This window comes from Takifugu rubripes, chromosome 13 (assembly GCF_901000725.2).
Source record: "Takifugu rubripes chromosome 13, fTakRub1.2, whole genome shotgun sequence".
In the NCBI taxonomy this organism is placed as follows: Eukaryota; Metazoa; Chordata; class Actinopteri; order Tetraodontiformes; family Tetraodontidae; genus Takifugu; species Takifugu rubripes.
The window spans coordinates 17,528,562-17,550,231 of record NC_042297.1 but is presented as its reverse complement, the minus strand read 5'-3'; the positions used below and the strand labels follow the sequence as shown (position 1 = coordinate 17,550,231).

Genomic DNA, 21,670 nt, shown 5'->3' with positions numbered 1-21,670 from the left:
CTGTGCTTAAAGTTCTGCATATCTGTGTTTATTTGATTTATTCATTCATGAATCCCTGATACCTTAATGTAAAGAAATAATTATGTCCTCATAGTTACTGGATAAAATCATTTTAAATGTTTGTTGAGCTTTGTACTCATTTACATCACAGCTAGAGGAGTGTAAACATCATAATGATAGTTAGCTTTATTATACCGTACAATATGCTGTCATTCCAAACTAATGAATTTCTATATTTATCATTAAATATAAGCACCCATCCTAAAAGAAGATGAATGGCAAATTGATACACCTGCTGTTCTGTGAATAAATTACTCCCTCTGAACTCTTATTAACCCTCCTTGTTACAGGCTAAACTAATGCTACAGTAACACTATGATTGGTATAAATTAAATCAACCCTTCTCATCCGCTCCTCAATCTTACATTAATCACGTCGGCATTTGAATGGTTGAAGCAACACGTTAGGCTTTGTTTAGCTTTGCTTTGGAGCAGCCGTAGCAGTGCCACCGCAGTGTTAATGTGAACTGCAAAACATGTAAACAGCCAAGTTCTCTGTCTCCTCTCAGCTTATCCAGAGCTTACCAGTCCACCCCCTCCCTCTCGAACAGAATAGCCGCCTGGCCTCTCCTCACTTTTACCCTTTGCAGCAGTTTTTGATATGTAGCGTGAATGAAATGGTGCAGCATTTCAGCAGCCAGCACCCATGCTGTTGCAAACACTTGGGAGCTGAGGCAAACGCACATTTAGTTATTTGCTCTGCGACTTTTTGTTACCAGTGATTACACATCATTCACTGATATGATTGTTCAACTCTCATCTTCCTGTTTACCCTGGCCTGCATGTGCCCGGTGTTTCTATACGGTCACGAGGCCTATGTTTTCATTAAAAAAACCCACTGTGAGCAGCTGGGCATGGCTCCGCCGTTAGCGACCATCCCGAGCATACGTGGGCAGGAGTCCGTTGGAGTCTTGCCCCACATGTTCAAGTCTCATGTGTCTTTGCTTTGTTCAAAGTCCAGCAGAGTCAAGTCACAGATCTTCGTCAGATGTCACTTGTATGTCCCTGACAGAGACAAAGAAGGTCTTCAGAAAGGAAGAAGCCAAATAAGGTTAGGGTAGGAAAATGTATGTTTACCGCCCAAGGCTGGAGCACTGGCTACCGCATTGGTTGACAACCTTTCAATGACAAAACCATCCTCATTTAAAGGGGGTTGCTGTAGCTCAGAATGAGGTCCTTGGTTTGATCCCTCACCCCTGCTTACTACATCCCAAGGTGTCCATGAGGAGGACGCGGAACCCCAAAATTGCTCCCAAAGATACGTCTCTGCTGTGTGAGAGAGGTGCCCTGTGACCAAGCCTCAGTCAAATAAACAGTCCATTTAACATTTACATTTGTAGGAGGATCTGTATAATTATGGAAGGAAATTATATTAAATATTTTGCTTTTCAGAGTATATCTAGCCTAGGTAGTGTTCTGTTAATTAGGGTTAGGATTTCAGAGGCTATCGTAACTCCTGTGTCTGAAAACCATGTTTGAAACCAGAGTTACAAATACGTTAAATGTCCTGGAATTGACGTTATCCAGCTTTATGTACCATTAAGCCCCTAAGTGACATTTACTAAACATCTTGCCGTGGCGATCAGGTGACGATCATGTGACCGGGACAGGACGGGACTTCCCCAAAATAGTACCATCACCTATATACAGAAGTGAAAGATGGAGTGAATTTACACAGGCTAGCGCTTCAATCGCAGGTCCTTTGTTGCATTTAAACTGTTCTACCGCATTTCTAGATGGATGGATAAAACTTATGTGGTCCAATTTGTCCTTGGTTTACTGTACTTAAATAGAATAGAAATGAAGTGATGAGTTGCATCACCAGCTGGAGCCGTTAAGAGTTCTGACGTGACGAGTGAGTTCCCTCCATGCTCCAGTTATGATTCGCTGACTTCAGTTGTGATTAATCTGTGACGATTACTTCTACGGAAGTGCGTTTAATCTGGGACTTTTCAGAACCTCCCTCCAGAGTCATCCCTCCATTCACTCCACATGAAGAGTCAGCCTCGTTTGATGAGTTGTGTCATGGTGACCAGCTGTGAGTCGGCAGGAATCATTTTGGCCGGGAAGTAGCGCAGGCTGACAAATATCAACATTTGCTGCACATGCTGCACTCATATTTTGCCCCGCTACTTTTAATTTCTTTATTATTTGACATAAATTATTTCAAAACAAAAAACAAACCAAAATTCGCTTCGTTCCAATCTTTGTGACGTAAGTTCAGTGCTGTCAGCAAGTCTGTACTTGGACAAACATGCGAATCGTGTCAGAGTGGGTGTGTAGGTGGTACAACTGCTTTCCTTCCTGCTTTTTTTTTTTTGTTTGTTCTCATGCAAATGGCAGATGTTTAAGAAATAGAAATGAGCCACTTCAGTTTGTGTGAAGACAATTTAGAAAGAGAAAAACAACAACAACTGGAGACTCATTTTTTGGGTTTTAGGCCTGAGGGCTGCAAGTGTTATCTAGCTGCATCGAGTTTACTTTGCTTAAGAAAAGAAAGAATAGTGGGGAGGGGGTTGTGTAATGGGAGTAAACGGGATGAAAGGATTTTGATCCAGTGATATTGTATATCTACTGCTGGTCAGGACAGACAAAAGCACACAACAAACCACCAGAGAGCAGAGCAGGTCATCTGAATAGTGCGTCTTCTTTGCACTGTTGTACATCCAAAGGCTTTGTGCGGCTGAATCTGGCTGGAAGACAGCACAAAGAAGGTAGTTTGTCCGTGTGCTTTTATTTGCAGGAACCCTTTGATGTATGGAGAAACTTTGGCTGGGGTATCCCTCCCAGACAATTGCAGGAGAAATCCCACTCCTTTGTATTATCCTTAACAGTTCCCCCCGCCATTCAGCAGCAGGCTTTTATGCAGGTAAGACCTTCATTTTAAACCTTTGCTTGACTGTCTGCCTGTCAGCTTTAATGGGGAATCTTGTTTGGCGGTAGTGTAAAGAGGTGGTGATTTGACTGGGAGTCCAGCGCTGCTTGCTTTTGAAATAACATCAGCTGGAACATGCGGTGTAACTTATCAAGGCTGGTTCATTTCTGTGGTGTTTCCTTTAGCAGACAGTGGTAATCCAGCCCCGGATGTTCAGATTAAATGTTTTTCTAGACTTTGGCAACTTATTTGTTTTTATCAAGGAGCATCTGTGCAGCCATATTAGCTCAGATAAACAAAGGCTACCATAAACCAGAAGCAAACAGCACCCCTAAACATCACTAATTAGCTCGTCTAAAGGACATGTTGAAATGACCCTTTATTGTTTTATGGGTCCTATCTGTCAGACCGTTTCCTGGGCCTGCACCATTACTTCCTGCACTCGATGCCAGGTGACCAGGGTAGATCCAGCCTGGAGACAATTGCTTTGAGTTTTGCTTTGTTTAAAATAAATTTGAACTCTTCATGATTTTATTCCTCCATCAATTTTTTTTTAGATGTAGGTCTTCTCTTTTATTTGCAATCACTCTTTTCTGAAAAACAATTTTCCTTTACATATCAGAGGGAGGATTTTAGGGCATTTATCTACTTTAATCATTCACTAATAATATACTTAAACTAAAGTTTATGCTGGCTGGAGATTAAAAATGGACTAATAATGTAATTTATATTTTGTGTCATTGCCTCTGTAGGAGATGGGGCAGGCTCTGTCCACATGTCCGTCCGTCCATCTGTGAACAAAATAACTTGAAAGACTTTAAATTCTAATGATGTTTTTCAGGAAATGTCGGTAAACAAATGATTACATTTTATTAATGTTCCAAATTCTAGAGGGACTTAGACATTTGATTTTACAAAGATCAAACTAAGGGGCATTAATCATTGCCTTTGATCATATAGCGAGCCTGTGTACTATACTACTATGGGTGGAAGTCACACTATGTGGGGAAATTAGCTACTTGGCTGAGGTCTGTGTTTCTTTTCTAACCTTTAATATTGATTGTATACAAACTATTATATCAGGTTTCTGGTGAGCCAGAGCTTTATTGCAATCTTTTGCATTATTGTAATCATCATTTAATTACCTGTCAAATAAAGATGAATTCGGAAAAGATAAAACTGTAATAACTGCATATGATCGTGCCATACGATGAGAAATTTGCTAAAGCGCTCACCTGTTGCTTCCTGTTTGAGTTCCAGTCTTCCCTTTAATAAAATCAACATCTGATATGGGGGGAGGAGAAAGTTCACACACTTACACCTGGGAGCGTCCCAGTATAGTGGCCCAGTCTTTCACAGTTGTCACTGCTGGGACTTCAGCGAGTCTGTGCGCTGGTGCGGTGTTGCTTCCCTACGCAGCTTTCGTCAGTCAGTCCAGGGATTTGAACTGCCAGCTCCGAGTCACGAGCCTCCACCTCCTCTGCTGCTTCTGCCTTTATACTAGACAACCAGCAACAGAGCGAAAACTCTTGACCCCTCCACAGGCCCCCACAAGTACTTAAGCAGATACAGATTATGCTGAATGCATTTTTAGCACCGGGGTCAGGAAACAGGGCTTTTATATAAAACATTTTAAAAAACTTTTGCAGATCTTTTGCTTGCTGAGGAAAAATCTGAAACGTGTCTTTTGTCCTCCTAGAGCCCAGCAGAAAAAGACAGAAGCAGCAACAATCATGAAATGTGAACCTCTCCGTCAACATGCGTTACATATATGTGCCCTGCTGAAGGTCAGTGTTTCTACGTGCTTCTACTCAGCCGCGTTTGGCCGATCATGAAGGTGATACCATTTGCAGGGTTGCCGCGCATGCAAAATTTCAGGTCACTACCACTGGGAACCAATAACGCCTTTGGCTAGGCAACAAGATGCAAATACATCTATTCAAATCCAAATACACACAAGCATCTCTGAGCAGTACACCACAGAATTAAACCACACTGCACTCATTCTAGTTATGGATAAGCAGACTTCTGGGGGAAAAGTGGAATTTTATTTTTTTTGGTCTACAAAACAAATGTAACTTTTGGTTGCAGAACTTCTGTATTATCGCATGTGCCATCCTCAATGACAACCTCAGGTCGACACCTCCTCTCTGCTTCTGCAAGCCTGGAATGGCTGGACTGTAAAAAGTGATGGCAAACAGCCAGTAACCACCAATCCAAGCTGTCAGGCAGATGGAAGCTGGTCAGAGTTAGCAGATCAATGGACTATATGTCACATCCAGTGAAGCAGATTTCTCCTCTCAGCTGTGAAAGCCAGAGTTTAGGCCATCAGCCGGTGTTTAAGAAGACAGATTATGTGGTATGCAGCAGGGTCTGACGTGAACCCTGGAGATCAACTTCAGCCTGTGGAGCCACAACTCAAATGTTATCCGTCCTAATGCCACCTCTCTTTGTACGTACTGTCGAAGGGTGAAATTAGCACAAATGCAGCTGGTACCATCGGTGTGAAGTATGGTTGTGGTCGAGTGATTATTTACAGGCTGAATTACTTTCTGAAGACCCGAGCTGTGACTCACCAACCGGGCCCGTAATTAATTCCCCGCTCTACATAAATATTATGAAGCTGTACCTCTAAGTGACAGATGCATGGCGTGGAGCACATTGTCATCAGGGCGGCTGGGTTAATTATTGCTGACTATTTGATTAGGTCTTATTATGTATTTGCTCGAACCCGTCAGGACCCATGCGCGACATTTCACCGTTAATATCATCGCTTTTATTTTATGGGTTGCTTTCCGATCGCTTTTTGTTTATTCCAAAGCCCATCTTCCGGTATCGGAGACGGTTGATGGTGGGGGGGTGTAGGACTGGCATCTGACAGTAAGAGATAACCTAGCCTGTCTATTTTTATCAGCCAGCACTAGCTTCACATGACGTGGGGCTCTTGTTATCAATATTTATGGAACAAAGATTGAGATGCGGTAATGATACCTGTAGCCCCAACTGGATCCATCCTCGTTGTCGCTACAGCAAAGGGGGAGGAAAGTGCTGACAGGCTGAAAATTTTAGGCTGGCACAATGTGTTAATAATGATTCCTGAGACCAAGTGGGGCCCAAATGCAATTACCAACCATAAACAGGCAACCGTGATGACTGCCGCGTTAAAATGGCTGTATGGGTACGTTACAGGTTCTGTTTTTGGTTCCTTTTACACAGCAGTGGTTTGAGAGGTTGGTGCCAGGATGGGGTCTGACTTTTGGGAGGACACCTGTTTGGAAGAGTCAGTTTATCAGTGAAGGTTTGATTCAATCGTGCTTTGATACCACACTAACAGCATTCTTTGGTTTCAAGCCACCAACCATAACCACCACCACCACCACCAAAGAGCAACACGGCAACAGTTCCGGCTATTAATCTTCTTTACATCTTCTTGACTGCATTCACTCTGTAATGAATATCAATAGCTGCACATATCAGGCCTCCTCTGAGTACCAGGAAGATCTGTAACGATGCACCATTCATCTCAATATCTATCCAGCGGAGCAGCCCGGTGGCCACACTCCCTGTGCTCAAACTATTCCGCTCAGCAACCAGAGAAGGTGAAGTGGTCTGGACGGGGCTCGGAGCAAAATACCGAGGGAAGGAGCGATTGATCTGTGACCTCCAACTCAGCCTTAAGACATTGTGGCAAGGAGTGCGTGGGAGAGCACGGCTAGTGGAGAAAGGGACGAGCGTGAGTCAGTAAGAGTCTGTGAAAATCAGTGGGAGCAGAGGAAGTGTTAACAACATCACAAGTAGGAGCAAGTCAAGTTACCACGTCAGGAAGCAGAAAGCACCAAGAGTAGGACGATGGTAGGAGCCAGAAAGGTAATGGTACGCATGGATCCCTGGTGTTCATCCACATGAAGGTGACCAAAGGAATTGTTCATGCCGTCCACACACTCCTCTCCACATCATCCGATTTATTAGTAGCCTTTAGTAAGTGTGGTCTGTGTGAGAAGCCTACATTTAGACTGAAGCCAGTTCAAGGATAATAAGCAGTGCGAGTCTCTCAAGTCCAGCACTTGTTGCTTCTGTGCAGCAGAGAAGGAGAGATGGCACCTTCTCGCTTCCAGTATGGGGGGGAAAAAAGAAGGTTTCCAGTTTTATCTGATCATGCCATCTTGTGTTTTGAAATATATTAACACAACACAATCGCTCAGACTGCGGGCAGACCGAGTGACCGCGCGTGAGCGCCGCGTGACACGGTTACAGCCACGGTTCCCGCTAAAACCACAACACGCGTGTGTGGACTTGAGTCAGAAGTTAAGTTCGGGGACACCGGCTACACCCCCCCACCCCCAATCTCCGTGAGACGACGAGGCAGTGGACGCGGGTTTGATGAGCCTCCCCCCAACACACACCCCCACACACACGCAGACACACACACACACGCCTTTTAAACTCATGAGTCATGTGTAGAGGCGGAAAGCAAACCGCGTCCCCGAGTATCAGGTCTGAATGGCATCGAGTTACCTCAAACACTTTGATGAGTGGCTTCCTTTTTTGTGAGAGAAAGTCCATTAATGTGTCATGTTGGCGCTATTGTCTCCTCGCAGACGCACGCCCACAGGTTCCCAAAAAACAACACCAAAAAAAGAAAAAACCGCGCCACCCATGCGGCGTGATTTCCATAAACTATGACCAATAAAAAGTCAATTATACCTCAGAAATAACACTTTTTCTCGTAACCATTCGCTAAAGTTTTGTGTTGCTGGCAAAAAGTCAGAGAAATATCACCTATTACTCATGTCACTTCGTACATTTGGGGCTTCACTTGGAAGCACGGCGCTTCATCACTGCATAACAACCAGATGAGTGTTGGCAGAACAACTGAAGGAATTTTACTGAAAACAAGGTCTCGCCTTTGAACTTCTGAATCCTGCTAGAAAAAGTGCCATTCCTGATCGCTGATTGTTTGCTCCGAGTGCGTGACGACGCCAGACGAGGTGGATTAAATTTTAAGAATTTTTCATTGCCGGTGGCAAGACCCAAAAAAAAAAAAAGAAAGAGGAAAGCAGACGCTGCACTTCAACATTTTGAAAATGTGAGTATGTTTGAGTGTTTCGTCCTGCGATATTTGCAGAAAAGTGTCCATTTTGGGGGGTTGGGGGGGTCATTTACAATAGCAACAAGTTCCTCTGAGTTGTCAGGCAGAGAAAAAGGATCGATTCATATTTGTTTTGTGTTACGCCAACTGCTGCGGGTTTTTTTTTTCCAGACTGAAGGGGGAAAAATTGTAACCTGTCTCTGTTTGGGGCCCCTGGCAATCAAAGAGAACCCACAGCTGTTTGCAACGTACGTATATATGTGGATATATGCAAGTTTGTGTGTGGCACCGCTGACGGTTGCGCATTTAAAGATTTGAGCCAGTGAGCGAGCGATCATTCAGGAACTCCCCACAGAAACTTGGCTGGCTGTCGCTTATTTCAATCACGTAAGACCCCTGATGGCGTTGTCCGGGCGAGGGTGTTACGTATCTCTCTATAAGCTTTTCTGACAAGCCGGGCTTGTTGATATTTGCCTTTACTGTAGAGGCACCGAGGTGCTGCCCGCGAGAGTTTAAGCACGCCGATATTGCAAAGGGTTATTAGATTCATAAGTCAGCGAAGTGGTGGGCGATCTACTGAGCACAGCAGAAGTTCTCATATGATGACTTCAAACAAGACACATTACCTACCAGCATCTGTTGGAGTGAGTGGATATTAAGACAATTGTATCTCCAGGACAGCGCGGGGGGAAAATGGTAAGTGGCGCTGAAAACACGCAGCGCATGAAGGATGATTACCAGTAAATAGTCGTGCTTGCTGTTCAGTCTGGGGCAACGCATTGCTGGAAGGGTTGGACTCAGTGGCTACTTGAGCAACTCAGCACCGAGACCCATGTCTGATGAGGCTGATGTTGACAGAGCCTGTGTGAGAGGAGGTTGTTTGGCTTTTCTCGGCTCGGGATATGCCGGTACGGTGAGAGAGGTAAGGAAATATTACATTGTGTCTGCCAGCGCTGTGTGATGTGATGCAGGCTCGAGGACTTGTCTTGGAGGGCTCAGCGTGTGTGCGTGCGTGCGTGCGTGCGTGCGTGCGTTGCCGCCGAGGTCTTAATATTTTATGCATGTATGTATGTATTGTTCTTTTCTGCTCTGCTGTATAAAGCAACATGTGCCACTTACCTGTGCCACTTGGCGCAAACGTTAAGAATCACGCGGCTTCTGCCAGCGGCGCCTGTTGTGATTCGGTGTGAGAGTGGGAGCCTTTTTTTTCTTTTCTTTTCTTTTTTTTTTTTTTTTTTTTACATTTTATTCTATTGTATGAACCGGCGTTTGTCATATAGGTGCTGTTTTCTGGAAGGAAATGTCCGACCAACATGTGATCAAATATTAACAGGACTGGTTTGGCAGGAGAGAGGGGGAGAATTACACGTGACAAGACGCGGGCAGCGGCAGAGTAATGTAGCAGTTTAAAGTGGGTGCTCCAATAAAAGTATAGCTATTTTCTTGGCCCCCTCAATAGTTGCCCTGGCTGTGTTTTGCTTTCAGCACATTGGACAGAGGCACCGGATTCGTGCATGGACTAAAACGACGAGTGGACGCCAACTCTCTTTCTCTCCTTCCCCAGCCCCCCTTTTGCCAAACCTGGGATTGTTGTTTTTTTTTTTTTTTCCAACTTTTGGTAAGGTTATTCTAAAGAGGACTCTTGTGCGTGAGTGGGGAAATAAATATCGGTATTTTAAAGCAAAAAAAAAAAAAGAACAAGCACACATAGGGACAGGGAGCACAAACACTTGTCATTTTAAGAGCCGGCGCTTTGAACATGTGTTTTTGGAGCCTGTTGTGAAAGTTGAATTGTCAGGTCGCCTTTTTTAAAAAAAAAAATTGCAGTTATTGTTATTTTGCACACCCCGCTCGCGGTGGCTGTAAGCCCCCCCACACTGCGTTAAACTTTGGGACATGCAAGTCTTGGTCGCGGAGATCTAACCGCGAACATAGTGGTTGTCAGCCTTTGGAAAGGTAAGAGCACAATCCATTGTTTCACATCACCCTTTTCTTCCTGTCGCCTCTACGCCTTTATCCCTCCGAAATTAACTTGGGCTTAAGAGACAGAAAGAACTACAGCATGCCTCCTTCGCCCCGGCACTGTGTTAGAGATGTGGGCATCAATGACCGAAATAACTCCGATACGAAATCCGATCCAACATCTCGTTTATCCATTTGCCTCCTATTCTTCTGTAAACAGAAAGCTGGAAATAGAGCCCGTTTCTGACACACTGCTGCGTGGAAGTGCTAATGCAGACATTCCATCGTGGAACGCGGTGGGGCTCGGACTCGTTTTCGTGCTCGGCACCGCGAAAAACGGAGCTTTTGGGGGCATTTGTGGAGTTTCGGAACAGCGGCTGCTGCAACAGAATTTGCGTAATCGTTGCGTTGTGCTTAATCATGCTCCCAATATGGGACTGAAGACGCTGCAGTGATCCAGCCAGTCTCTATCTATCTATCTATCTATCTATCTATCTATCTATCTATCTATCTATCTATCTATCTATCTATCTATCTATCTATCTATCTATCTATCTATCTATCTTTCCATTTTTATAGTTTGCTGTGCTGCATTCATGTTTTGTCTTGATGTCAGACCCTCTGGATTTTATTTATTTTTTTGTTATCGACCAAAAATAGCCCTACTCTTTACCTTTCCACCCCCCCCCCTTCCCTCCATCCCTCCCTCCCTCCCTCCCGTCATCGCCATCAAATCACTTGTGTTTTTACTACGGCCGCTCCACGGTTTCATTCATAAGGTGCTTTTCACTTCACCTGCTACCCTGCCCCCCTCTTTTGTCCACATATGCGCGTCTGTGCCGAGCCGACCCGCGGGCGCATGCACGCCGTCCCCGGAGCGGCGGCCGACACGACGGCGCAAAGATAAATAATTTTTTAATCGTCTCCCACGCGTGTTGTTCGCGAGGTTTTGGGTTTTTTTTTGCCCCGTCGGGCGTCTTGATAGTGTACACTTTGTTCCATTATGCTCGCGTTGGAAATTACAATAAAATGGGCGTGGTCAGAGTACACTGACAGATGTTATGGCTGAATGTGATGGAGAGATAAGATGGCTTGACATGTAATTGTGTGATAGGCGTCGACCCCCCTCCCTCCTTTTTATTTTTTAATTATTTTCAAATGAAGACACGTGTACCGTCTAACCCGTGCGTGCTGGTAGATTGAGGTGACCATCGCGTAAAATTGCTCTGGGGTTTATATTTGCTCTTTAAAAAAAATCGCCTCGCAGTGATGCAGAAGCGGTGAATGTTGCCTGCTTCTCTTCCTCTCAATCTTCATCCTCTTGTCTTTTTTTTTTTCTCCGCTCCAAAGATTTAAGATTTGTGATCCGAGGCGAAGCAATCGCAAAACAACTGCAAGAGCAGAGAAAAGCCCCCCAACGCCCTCTGACAGCTCTGGTTTAATCACGGCTCCTCTTGCAGCATTCCAGAAAAAATGCTCCAAAAAAACGTGCACAGCAAAAAAATCCCAATTGCGTCTCAATTGTGCCTCTCCTCTGACATTTCTGCAAACTCCCATAATACCTTTACGTCGCTTTCCTAGTCCAATGAAGCTCATTTTATTTGACAAAATAGAAGAAAAATATCGCATTAGTCTGTCTGCAAATACTCCTAAAGGCGATGTTGCAATAATAACCATATCTGAGCCGGGGAAGGCTCCTTTATCTAATATTAATGAACCGGTAATTACGCTAACGAAACGATAAATGCTTTATTTAATATAAAATCCCCGCATTAGCTTTCGCAAACACGCTTGCCTTTTTCAAAAAATCCTTTACTGTTGTGATTTGCACACAAATGTGATGTTTTTCTGGACAAAATATCCATTTTCTGGCCGTGAAGCAGTATTATTATTATTTTTTTTTTTTCTACTGAGACGTGGGATTATGGTGTGGGCGTGGGCGTGTTGGGTGGAGGAGGAGGGATGAGCAGAGGCGGGTTAGGAGGGGGTCTGTGGGGTGGCACGACACACTTTGTATGTATGAAGGTTTTTTTATAGCACTTTTCTGCAATGTACGTCAGCGGATCAGTCCATAAATGGGACTGCGTGTGTTTGTGTGCGGGCGTGCGCCTGCGTGCACTCGCGGCTGCGTGCGTGAGTCTCCGCGTGTGTTATCTTTACCGAGAATCTCCTCTCTCTCTCTCTCCCTCCGTCTCTGTCTCTCTCCCAGCTCTGCAGAGTTGGGGTGGGCGTTAAAACCTGATGGTCGGCTTCGTTGCAAAAAAATCCGCTCAAATTCTCTCCGCTAGACACATTTATTAAACGAAAACTGATTCTTTTTAACCTTTGATAGTAAGTATTATCATTCGTCTTACATGTGGCTGATATGTTGCGTTTTTAAGATCACAAATATGTGACGTCTATTCCGTTCCGATCAATTCTCGCCATTTGCGAGCTAAAGGGATTTGTAGGAATCTTGTTTTCAATTAGAGTCGTTTAATTTTTTAAAGCAAAGGCGTAAAAAGGCCCTTTCCCCCTCTGCAACACCTGTTATATTTTATTTTTATTCCTCTACTGATCGCGCTCAGCAGCGTTTCCCACAACGGCGCGTTGATTAAAAATATCCCCTTATTTACCCAAGATGATAGCGCAGAATAAATTATAAATAAGCTATTGATTATTTTGGGTTATAGATGCATAAACACCGCCTCGCGGCTGGGCGGGCATCACGATGTTTGGAGTGAGAATTAATCATCTTTTTAATCATCGCGGGGGGCAGGGGGGGAACCCGCTCCTGCCCGCCGCCGCCGCCGCCGTCACCGCTTTAGTCACCGCCACCATCATCTTCATCACCGACACCTTCAGCCAATTAGCGGGCTTGTTGGAACAAGTTCTGGCACGAGGCGACTCACTCAACCCGATTCCGAACCCTTTTAAGTGATCGGGTCTTTCCGTAACGGCGCGGCCGCGATCATGACAGCAAAGGGGGTTATTAATACGACGCGCTCCTTCTGACATCTCGGACGTGCGCGGCCTGCGGTAGAAGAGTTCATGACGCGCCGCGCGCGGGCGTGGGCACGGAGGCTCTCCATCCGCGATGGGGGGGGGGGGGGCGTCACGCTCGGTGCCTGCGAATCATTCAAGTGCGTCTCGCAGCATGTGAACATGCAGCACATCAGCAACAGCCGGACGAACCGCTTCAAGCTTCCACACGTGTTTATTGCTGTGGAGCAATGTTTCAGGTCACCATCATATAATAATAATAATTAATATTATTGTTGTTGTTGTTATTACTAAGAGAGGGGACGATGTCAGGAGGCAGATGCTTCCCATCTGGTTGGTTTCTCTCCCTTCGGCCTCGTTCTGGGCTGAATATGTGGCGAGGTTGTTGTCAATAGTGATCCAGGCAAAGGATATTGATGTTGTGATTGGGCTGAGGGAGAGAGTTTGGGGGGGGGGGTGGGACAGACAGACAGACAGACAGACAGACAGACAGACAGACAGACAGACAGACAGACAGTCGGGATGAGGTGAGGCACAAAGAGTCTTCTGCTTTATTCTCTAATATCCATACATTGTCTCAGCAGGGGGTCTGGCATCATCCTCGCCTCGTGCCCGTCTGATTGTGGAACTTAGTTAGCGCTCTGCAGTTACATCAGCTGTTCTCCTCGCCTTGCTGTCACCTTGTTTGACGTCACTCAAGATCCCCCCCCCCCCATTTGATGCGGTTCCTCGGAGGAGGAGGAGGAGGAGGAGGAGGAGGAGCGATGCAATTTCCCGTTGATCAAAATTCCCCGTTCGCCCGCCTTTATCCCCCGTTGAAAATGACATTTCGCAAAATGTCAGGGGAGCGGCGCTCCGGCGTCTGTGAGGTGACCCTGAGAAGACGCCGTGGAGACGCAGCTGTTCTGGAGAAAGCGCTCTAAACGCTCACGCTGAGGTGTTCCAGCGCCGCTGCCGGCAGCTACAGTTGGTCCCCTCTGCTCTGCTCATTCACAAAAACCAGAAACGTCGGCCCCGGAGCCCCCACGCGCCGGCAGGCCCGGGGCCCCCGCTTGAGTGGCCGCCCTTCAGTTGTGTCGTATCTGCAGAAAAATGAGAGCCGGCGTGTTGTTTTTGCTCCTCTAATGAGATGCCAAGTGATTTATTTATGAATTACTTGTTTGGAACAGCCCCCTTGTGCAGTGTGCATTTTTTTTAATCCTCTTTGGAGTCACGTCGCTCAGTGATTGCTGATGCAACTCTTTGTCATCCAGAGTTTGCCCTCACCTCCTGCGAGCCTTCGGGGAGGGCTATATCTATCTTGGCATGTCCCTGGGCGTGTTGGAGGTGGGAGTGACTCATTAAACAGGTGCCAGCATCCACTCTGACGCTGCTCCATGCCAAACAAGAGCTTTCCAGCCCATAAACTGCTGTTGGGAAGAATCACGGAGGTAATATAGCAGACAGGTCTTGTGGCTGGACCAGGGCCAAGTCACAGGGATAATGAGCTGCTGTTTTCCCATAATGCTCCCTGCTGTGTTCATCAGAGATGGAGTCCCCCCTCCCCGAAAGAGTGGGGCACCACTGATGTTCTCACCTGCTCCCCACAGGCCAATGAAATGATCCCAGTCTGGTCCAGGTGAGGGTGGAGGGTAGTGGTTTAGGCCCCCAAGTGTGTGCGCACGTGTGCGTGCTTAAATGTGTTTGCGGAGCTGGAATTTTTGGTAAGAGGAACCTGTAAAAGCTGGTTCCTGCTCCCCTCGGTGCACTTGCCAGGGAGGCGTCCATCTGCTGAGGAGAGGGGGTCGGTGTGAAGGCAGGAAGAAGCTTCCTCTCGCGCGCGTTTCTGCAGCAGCGTGATCGCAACCGTCCCCTGTTCCCATCATTGCGACAATTCCGAGATGCCGCTCTGAGACGTTCATTTGCGGAGCCTCGCGTAACTCACAAAACCATTAGAAAAAACGGAGCAACATCCCCCCCCCCGGGGGCTATTTTGACCCTCTATTGGCTGCGATGTTGAAAATCGCGCACTCAGAAGCAGCTACTATCCCAATAAAACGCAAATAGGCCATCTGGTGCTGCGTCTCACGACCTGGTGGAGACGCGCAGTTACGCAAAAGCCGCAGAGAAATACGCCACCTCACAGCGAACGCAACCCGGAAGAGAAGCTTCCCCCGTGCTGGCTTTATTTCCAGACATTATGGTATGCGGGCTGCGCGGTATGCGGACAAACAATAGTAGATAATGTGCGCTGACGGCGCATTAAGAGTTCCGCCTCGGGGCTGTTCGAGCTCGGTGGCGAACAGCCAGCCAGCGGCAGGTCACATGTTGCAGCGTCATTGTGTAGTAAAGTTACTGTAGTTGCGTTGCAAAGAGGCTCCTCATTTCAGAGGTGTCTCATCCCGTCGCTGCTGCTGCCGCCGCGGCCGCGTTTTCAGCGTGCGACAACTTCAGTTCCAGGCGATCTCCAAAGGAGCCGCGCAGCCATGGGAGTGCATTACCTCATCCACGCAATTTCCACCATCAATAATTTAATCTATTTGCTCCAAAGCTGAAGAGATATCCCGAAGCTTGTCGGGAGAGTACAGAGGGAGCGAATTCCGCTTAAGTAGCCCTAAATTACTCAAGGAATTGTCCAAGACACCCCACATGACTCAACTCTCCAGTTGAATGCTCTCTTTTACGACTTGGGCAGTGAAAGGTACGTGTCTCTTTGCTTTTCGATAAGTTTGTTTGATGCTGCTCGTGCGTGCGTGCGTGCGTGTGTCTTTTCTAGAATGGGAGGAGGGGGAGGTCTAAAAGTAGTCCGGTTATCCTGCGAAGAGAGCGCCGCAGCCCGAGAGGGGATATGTGTAACCTTATCCCTCCGTTCATTAATAAAAAACGCAGTTATTATGTTGATTGGGTTTCCAGCAGAGCTCCCGGGCCTGGTAGATTTAATCTCACCGCAGAAAAATGTCTCTCTCATTATCCGTGCAACCATTTTACCTTCTTGCTTATTTATTTATTTGGGGTTGTTTTTTTTTTAAAGTTAATTTTTATGTGGCCAAGTACCAGCGGTGCGTCGCGCCTCTGCGCGAAAACAGCCACGTTTGAACCGAAACTTTACGCACAGATCCACAATCCAAGGCATCGTTTTGGGGTCTCCTGCTCAGGTTCTGCCCCCAAATGTGAAAAGTCGCACCAAAATACGGCAGACTGGGTTTCTGCGGAGTTGGTTTGGGAGGGGAAGAGAAACTTTGATGAACTCATTAAGACTTTATAGGAAACCCGAGACCCTAACGCCCAGCTTGGCGGGCCAACGTGCACTGTTAGGTGGTGTTGTGTGCTCGCAGTGAATAACTTCAAATTACCGGCGAGAATAAACGGTTTTAATTTGAAATCTTATATGGAAACAAGGCACTTTGGCCAAAACTTCTCCGAGGATCAACGCGGAATCTCCAGGACGCGTTAGATGATATTTTCACGGTGCATGTGCACATCAGGAGCACATTTCTGCTCAGTGTTGTAATCAAATACCATAAAAGTGAACCTAATAGTCTGGTTACAATTACAGGCGACCAACGTTGCTGCTGCGCGCTGTCTGTCTGTCTGTCTGTTTGTCTGTCTGTCTGTCTGTCTGTCTCTCTATCTATCTATCTATCTATCTATCTATCTATCTATCTATCTATCTATCTATCTATCTATCGTGTTTCACGGGAAGAAGAAAAATTAAAAAAAAAAGAAGAGTGGAGGGAAAGAAAGGTGGAGGAAAGAAAAAGATCTTATTATTTCGCGGTCTCATGCGCCACCTAGTGTTCATTATTGAGAACTGCATCACTGTTGCGTTTGAGGACAGCCGTGACTTGTGTTCTTTTCAGTGTTCAATCATTGTTGGAAGCGATCTTTGTTTACATGTAATGGAGTTTTTTACACGTGGAATACATCTGGACTGTAAATTAGTTTTGAGTGGCGTTGTTGTCTGGTTGGTCTTCGTTAACCCACAAGTGAAGTTAGCAGGACGGATGTTTATTTTGGCTGTTTGAATGCCAGGTTCCTCTTCTATCATCAGTATTTCCAGTTACATCTGGAGGCCAGGTATAACTTCATTTATTCCTAAACATGTTCGGATTAAAAACACACCCCGGAGTTTCTACTTTTCTACGTCATGACCTCTCACATCTTATTATTTTAATATATTGCCTATTCTTCCCTCGGTGCTTTTTATTCCTTTTAATAAAATCGAATCAAATCCTCCGCCCGCAGGCGATGTTTCCAGATTGGCCACTTTCCCACCACTTAATGCAACATTTTACTGTTGTTCATATGTTGCAGATGTGAGTGTGCATGTTTCAGTGTGTTTTCAAGGATCTGCCCCCCCCCTTCCCGTCTGTTTATGGCAGGTTTGTGGGTTGGGAAGGTTTTAAACTAACGCTTTAAAATTGCAGTTGGGAAATCTCATCTGGCAACAGTAAAGAAAACACATTCTGTCGTAGATTCTATTGACATGCGGCCAAGACAAATTGGCTTCTTTCTTTTCCGTGTTTATGTTCCCCGTTGATGGTTCCTAAGATATAGTGGCGAATATGCAGCAGTAAAGTGTGCTGACATGTGCTGGGAGGACCTAACTGAATGCCTTAGAACTGCATTAGCTCCTTTCATGCTTTAGAGAAACTTTTCAACATCTGTCACAGGGGGCATTTATCACTTTAATCCCCGCCTGGCACAAAGAGCGCGTGTGAGGGTGAGCTTCATCTCCCGGCCCTGCAGCGGTGCTCTCAAACCCGGTGAACAGGTGGTCAAGGCAAACAGGAGACGCACACTCACCTGCTGCCATTGTTCCGCAGGTTTCCTGCCCCAAATGCCTCGTCATGAATAAAGGGAGGCTGTTTGCGCAGCAGCTCATGCGGGATTTCTCGTCCTTCGTGTCATAGATGCGTTTTATTGAGACACAAGAGCGCTGCTGGAGCAGAGGCTCCGATTCTAAACGTCCCTCCGTGTGTTACTACTGCTCACCACCTCCGAGCACCTACCCCCGCACGGACAGCCGTGCACGTATAAAACAACCCGTTGTCACATTCGGTCTCCAGCAGACACCAGCCAGAGATCCTCCGCAGCAATTAAATGATTCATTGGCTTTATCACGTTGTAGCAGGATGTTGATTGAGAGCAGGAGCCATATTGATTGTCCTGATGGAAACAGGAAATCGCAGAGATAGAAATAAAATCATTTGTTGTTCCTGGTGTGAGGATACCCGGGGGAACGGTATGCAATTGCAGGCTGTTGAGTGGCATTACCCCCAGCAACCTCCTCCCCTCCATTCTCTCCCCCATGGAGACCTGGAAGAGACGTCATCTGTGGTTGTTATGCTGCGAAATGACGCAAGCACTCTCTCCACCCCCTGCTACTGCAATATTACCCCTGTGGTCTCTTACGGAGGATGCAGCACTCTCCGTCTGCACCATTTCCAGCACGAAGTTTGACGCCTAACAGTAATCAGCCCTCAGCCTTCATTTCCTTCATGTGGAAGTGGAGCCACTTGGGCGTGATGCTGATAATAATATCAGCCTAAATGCATCCTACACGTGCGGCTCGTGACTGGCCTAAATCCTGGAGGAGAGGAAAAAAAAAAGCATGATTTTCTGTGGTGGGAATCCACGCAGAAAGATCCCTTTTGTGGGAAGCTTCGGGGGGGGGGGGGGGGGGGGGTGTTATGTCAATTAAATATGAATGAAAATAGATGATTAGCTTGGCTTTGTCCTCCTTGTTGTTTGTGAAAGGGGGGGAAAAAACCATCTACCTGCAAACACACAAGCCGGCCCCTCCCTCCCTCTCACACACACACACACGCGCGTGCGAGCACGCACACACACTCAGAGGAGCGCGTCACGGAGCTCAGGGAATGAGTGGCTCATTAAGAAGAGGGATGTGATATTCTGACTGCGCGACTCCCAGCACATCTATTTTTAGATGAGATATCTCTATGGCAGTCGCTGTGGTGTCGGTTAATTGTAGCCGCGGCCCCAGATACCAATTAAGAATGAAACAAATGCTTCTAAGGTGGGGTCCCGCTCCTCCCTAATGTGAGGGTCCTCCTGTCCGTCCTGAGTGGAGGCAGCGGTGTGTCTTCCTGCACCAAGTCAGGACAGGCAGCGTGTGCTCAGAGCCTCGGCCGGGCTCGTTAGATGAGCAAGATCGCCCTTTTCTTTTTAATTATCACACTATTATGGTGGCTGTTATATCTGAGGCTGTTGGATGTCAACCAAGTCCTTGATTTACTGTGACCAGCGGAGCTTCTGAAAGGTAAGGAATGCTCATGCGCTCAAGTGTCTCCACCGCACCTGGCTCCCCCTCTGGAGGAGCTCTGCTCATCTGGTGAGCTGCTCCTGGTTTGTGTGGAGGGCTGGGAGGACGCCTCTGGGTGTCTGTGTCTGTCTGTTGGTGTGTCTGTCTGTCTTCCCTCCTCCACTTGCCATCCCGTCAGTGCTCGTGTCATTCAGCATCACGTCTGGCTCTGGGTTCCAGCTGCACCTGCACAGCTCAGGTCTAATACAGCATCGTTATCGGCCTCTCATAAAGTTTAGTGCTTGTGGGGTTTGGGGGGGGGGGTTCTACCAATTTCAGATCTTGCATGAAAATGTGAAATGTACTTTAATCTTCTGACTATAGAAGCGGTGGCAGGAAAGATCTTAAAATGTACTCGAAATGTTTCAATCAATGTTCAAAGCTTCATTGGGGCTACCACTATTAGCTTACCTGGAGCTGAAGACAATACATGAGGAAAAATACATTTAAATTTTATGTGATGGGGGGGAATTGTCCGTAAACCACTCATTCATTTTTTTTATTGGATCGGGGGACCCCTAGTGGCGGAACTTGGTAAAGCAGCAGACCAATTAAAAAAGGCCTCATGTTGCGTTCACGTGCAATCTTTACTCTGTAATCTTTCTGTAAGAGAACAGCACATTTGCTTTTGCAGGGCTGCCAGTAACTAAAGGAATCAAAGCGGGAGCTCACACTGGAGCGTTGTGGTTTGTATTTGAACGGTGACGGGCTGCCAGCATCAGTCTCATCGTTTTTGAGAATCTTTTTATAAATAACCAAAAGCGTTTGGCTCACAAATTAAGGGAGGGGGGTGCGCGTGAGATGCAGCAGTGCATTGTGGATCAAGTGAAATCCAACGTTGAACAAAGTCCTCTCTTAGTAACTCCTGCCCCCCCCCCCCCTCTCTTCTCCCCCTCTTGTCTTCTGTGTCTCCCCTCCAGTTCCACCAGGTTAGAAGAGTGATGACCATCCTGTTCCTTACTATGGTTATTTCATACTTCAGTTGCATGAGAGCTGCGCCCCTGAGAGACACCCCGGGCATGCGGGGCCATCGGACGGAAGGCTACCTGGGCGCCGCTGCCACGGCAGCGCGAGGCCACGGGACTCCACAGAGCGGTGGCGGGCCGGGCCAGCACGGAGATCTGCCCTCGCTGACGGACACGTTCGAGCAGGTGATCGAGGAGCTGCTGGAGGTGGAAGGGGAAGCGGCGCAGCTGGGACAGGCGGCGGAGAAGAGCCAAGGCGGCGGCGGCGGCGGCGGCGCCGGCCCGTCCTCCATGGCCTCGGCGGACACCAAGGATGTCGACCTGTACAGCTCGCGCGTGATGCTCAGCAACCAAGTGCCTTTGGAGCCGCCGTTGCTCTTTCTCCTGGAGGAATACAAAAACTATCTGGATGCCGCCAACATGTCCATGAGGGTGCGGCGACACTCCGACCCCTCGCGACGCGGAGAGCTCAGCGTGTGTGACAGTATTAGCCAGTGGGTGACCGCTGTGGACAAAAAGACGGCGATAGACATGTCTGGGCAGACAGTTACCGTCATGGAGAAGGTCCCTGTCAACAATGGCCAACTGAAGCAATACTTTTACGAGACCAAATGCAACCCCATGGGGTACACGAAGGACGGCTGCAGGGGAATAGACAAGAGGCATTATAATTCCCAATGCAGGACAACCCAGTCCTACGTGCGAGCGCTCACCATGGATAGCAAAAAGAAGATTGGCTGGCGGTTTATAAGGATAGACACTTCGTGTGTATGCACATTGACCATAAAAAGAGGGAGATAGTGTATAAAATGTATAGATTTTATTGAAGAGTTTAAAAAAGAGAATAAAGAGATAATATCTATTTGTATATATACATAACAGGGTAAATTATTCCGTCAAATGAAAATTTTATGGACTGCATGTAAAAAAAGATGAAGTTTATACAGTAAAAGTGATACTACAGTCTATTTATTGAACATATTCATGACCTTGTAAACAATTAAAAAAAATCTGATCAGTCATTTGCGCCCAGTTTAAATTACTATATCACATTCCTCGAGACATTGTGATTTGTTTACGTTGCCAAGATTTAAAAAAAAAAAAGAAAAGAAAAAAACACAGGCAAGGAATGAGGGAGGATAGTTCCATCTTCAAAAGCTTGCATGCTGCTTCAATTGTGATTTGAGAAATAATTCTCCACTTACCAAAAAAAAAAAAATATGATATGATGCTGACCAAAAAGAAAAAAAAAAACATTCCGTTTACATACTCGATTATCCTCTCAAGTAATTTATCTGTTTACTGTTCTAAACTTCTCAAGGTAATGTTGGAAATACATACTGTCAAGGTGCTGTTGTCAAAGCTTTGCTGTTTATTTTTTTATCCCCACCAGAGGACAAGATATATATATAAAAATCTATCTATATATATATA

General features: G+C 46.4%; 1 protein-coding gene across 10 annotated transcripts; it reads left to right on the top strand.

Annotated features, from left to right (window-relative positions):
* Positions 1-7,888: 7,888 nt before the first annotated feature.
* On the top strand, positions 7,889-21,455 carry bdnf (brain-derived neurotrophic factor). 10 transcript variants are annotated; one of them, XM_029846531.1, is made up of 3 exons: positions 9,417-9,434; positions 9,509-9,641; positions 20,192-21,455. In XM_029846531.1, exon 3 carries the CDS (start codon positions 20,213-20,215, stop codon positions 21,035-21,037), a length of 825 nt encoding a protein of 274 aa, XP_029702391.1. In that variant the 5' UTR covers positions 9,417-9,434; positions 9,509-9,641; positions 20,192-20,212; the 3' UTR covers positions 21,038-21,455. The 10 variants fall into 10 exon arrangements, with proteins under 10 accessions (XP_029702396.1, XP_029702394.1, XP_029702388.1 ...); XM_029846536.1 differs by lacking the exons at positions 9,417-9,434; positions 9,509-9,641 and adding an exon at positions 7,889-8,020; XM_029846534.1 differs by lacking the exons at positions 9,417-9,434; positions 9,509-9,641 and adding an exon at positions 8,251-8,271.
* The last annotated feature ends 215 nt before the right edge of the window (positions 21,456-21,670 follow it).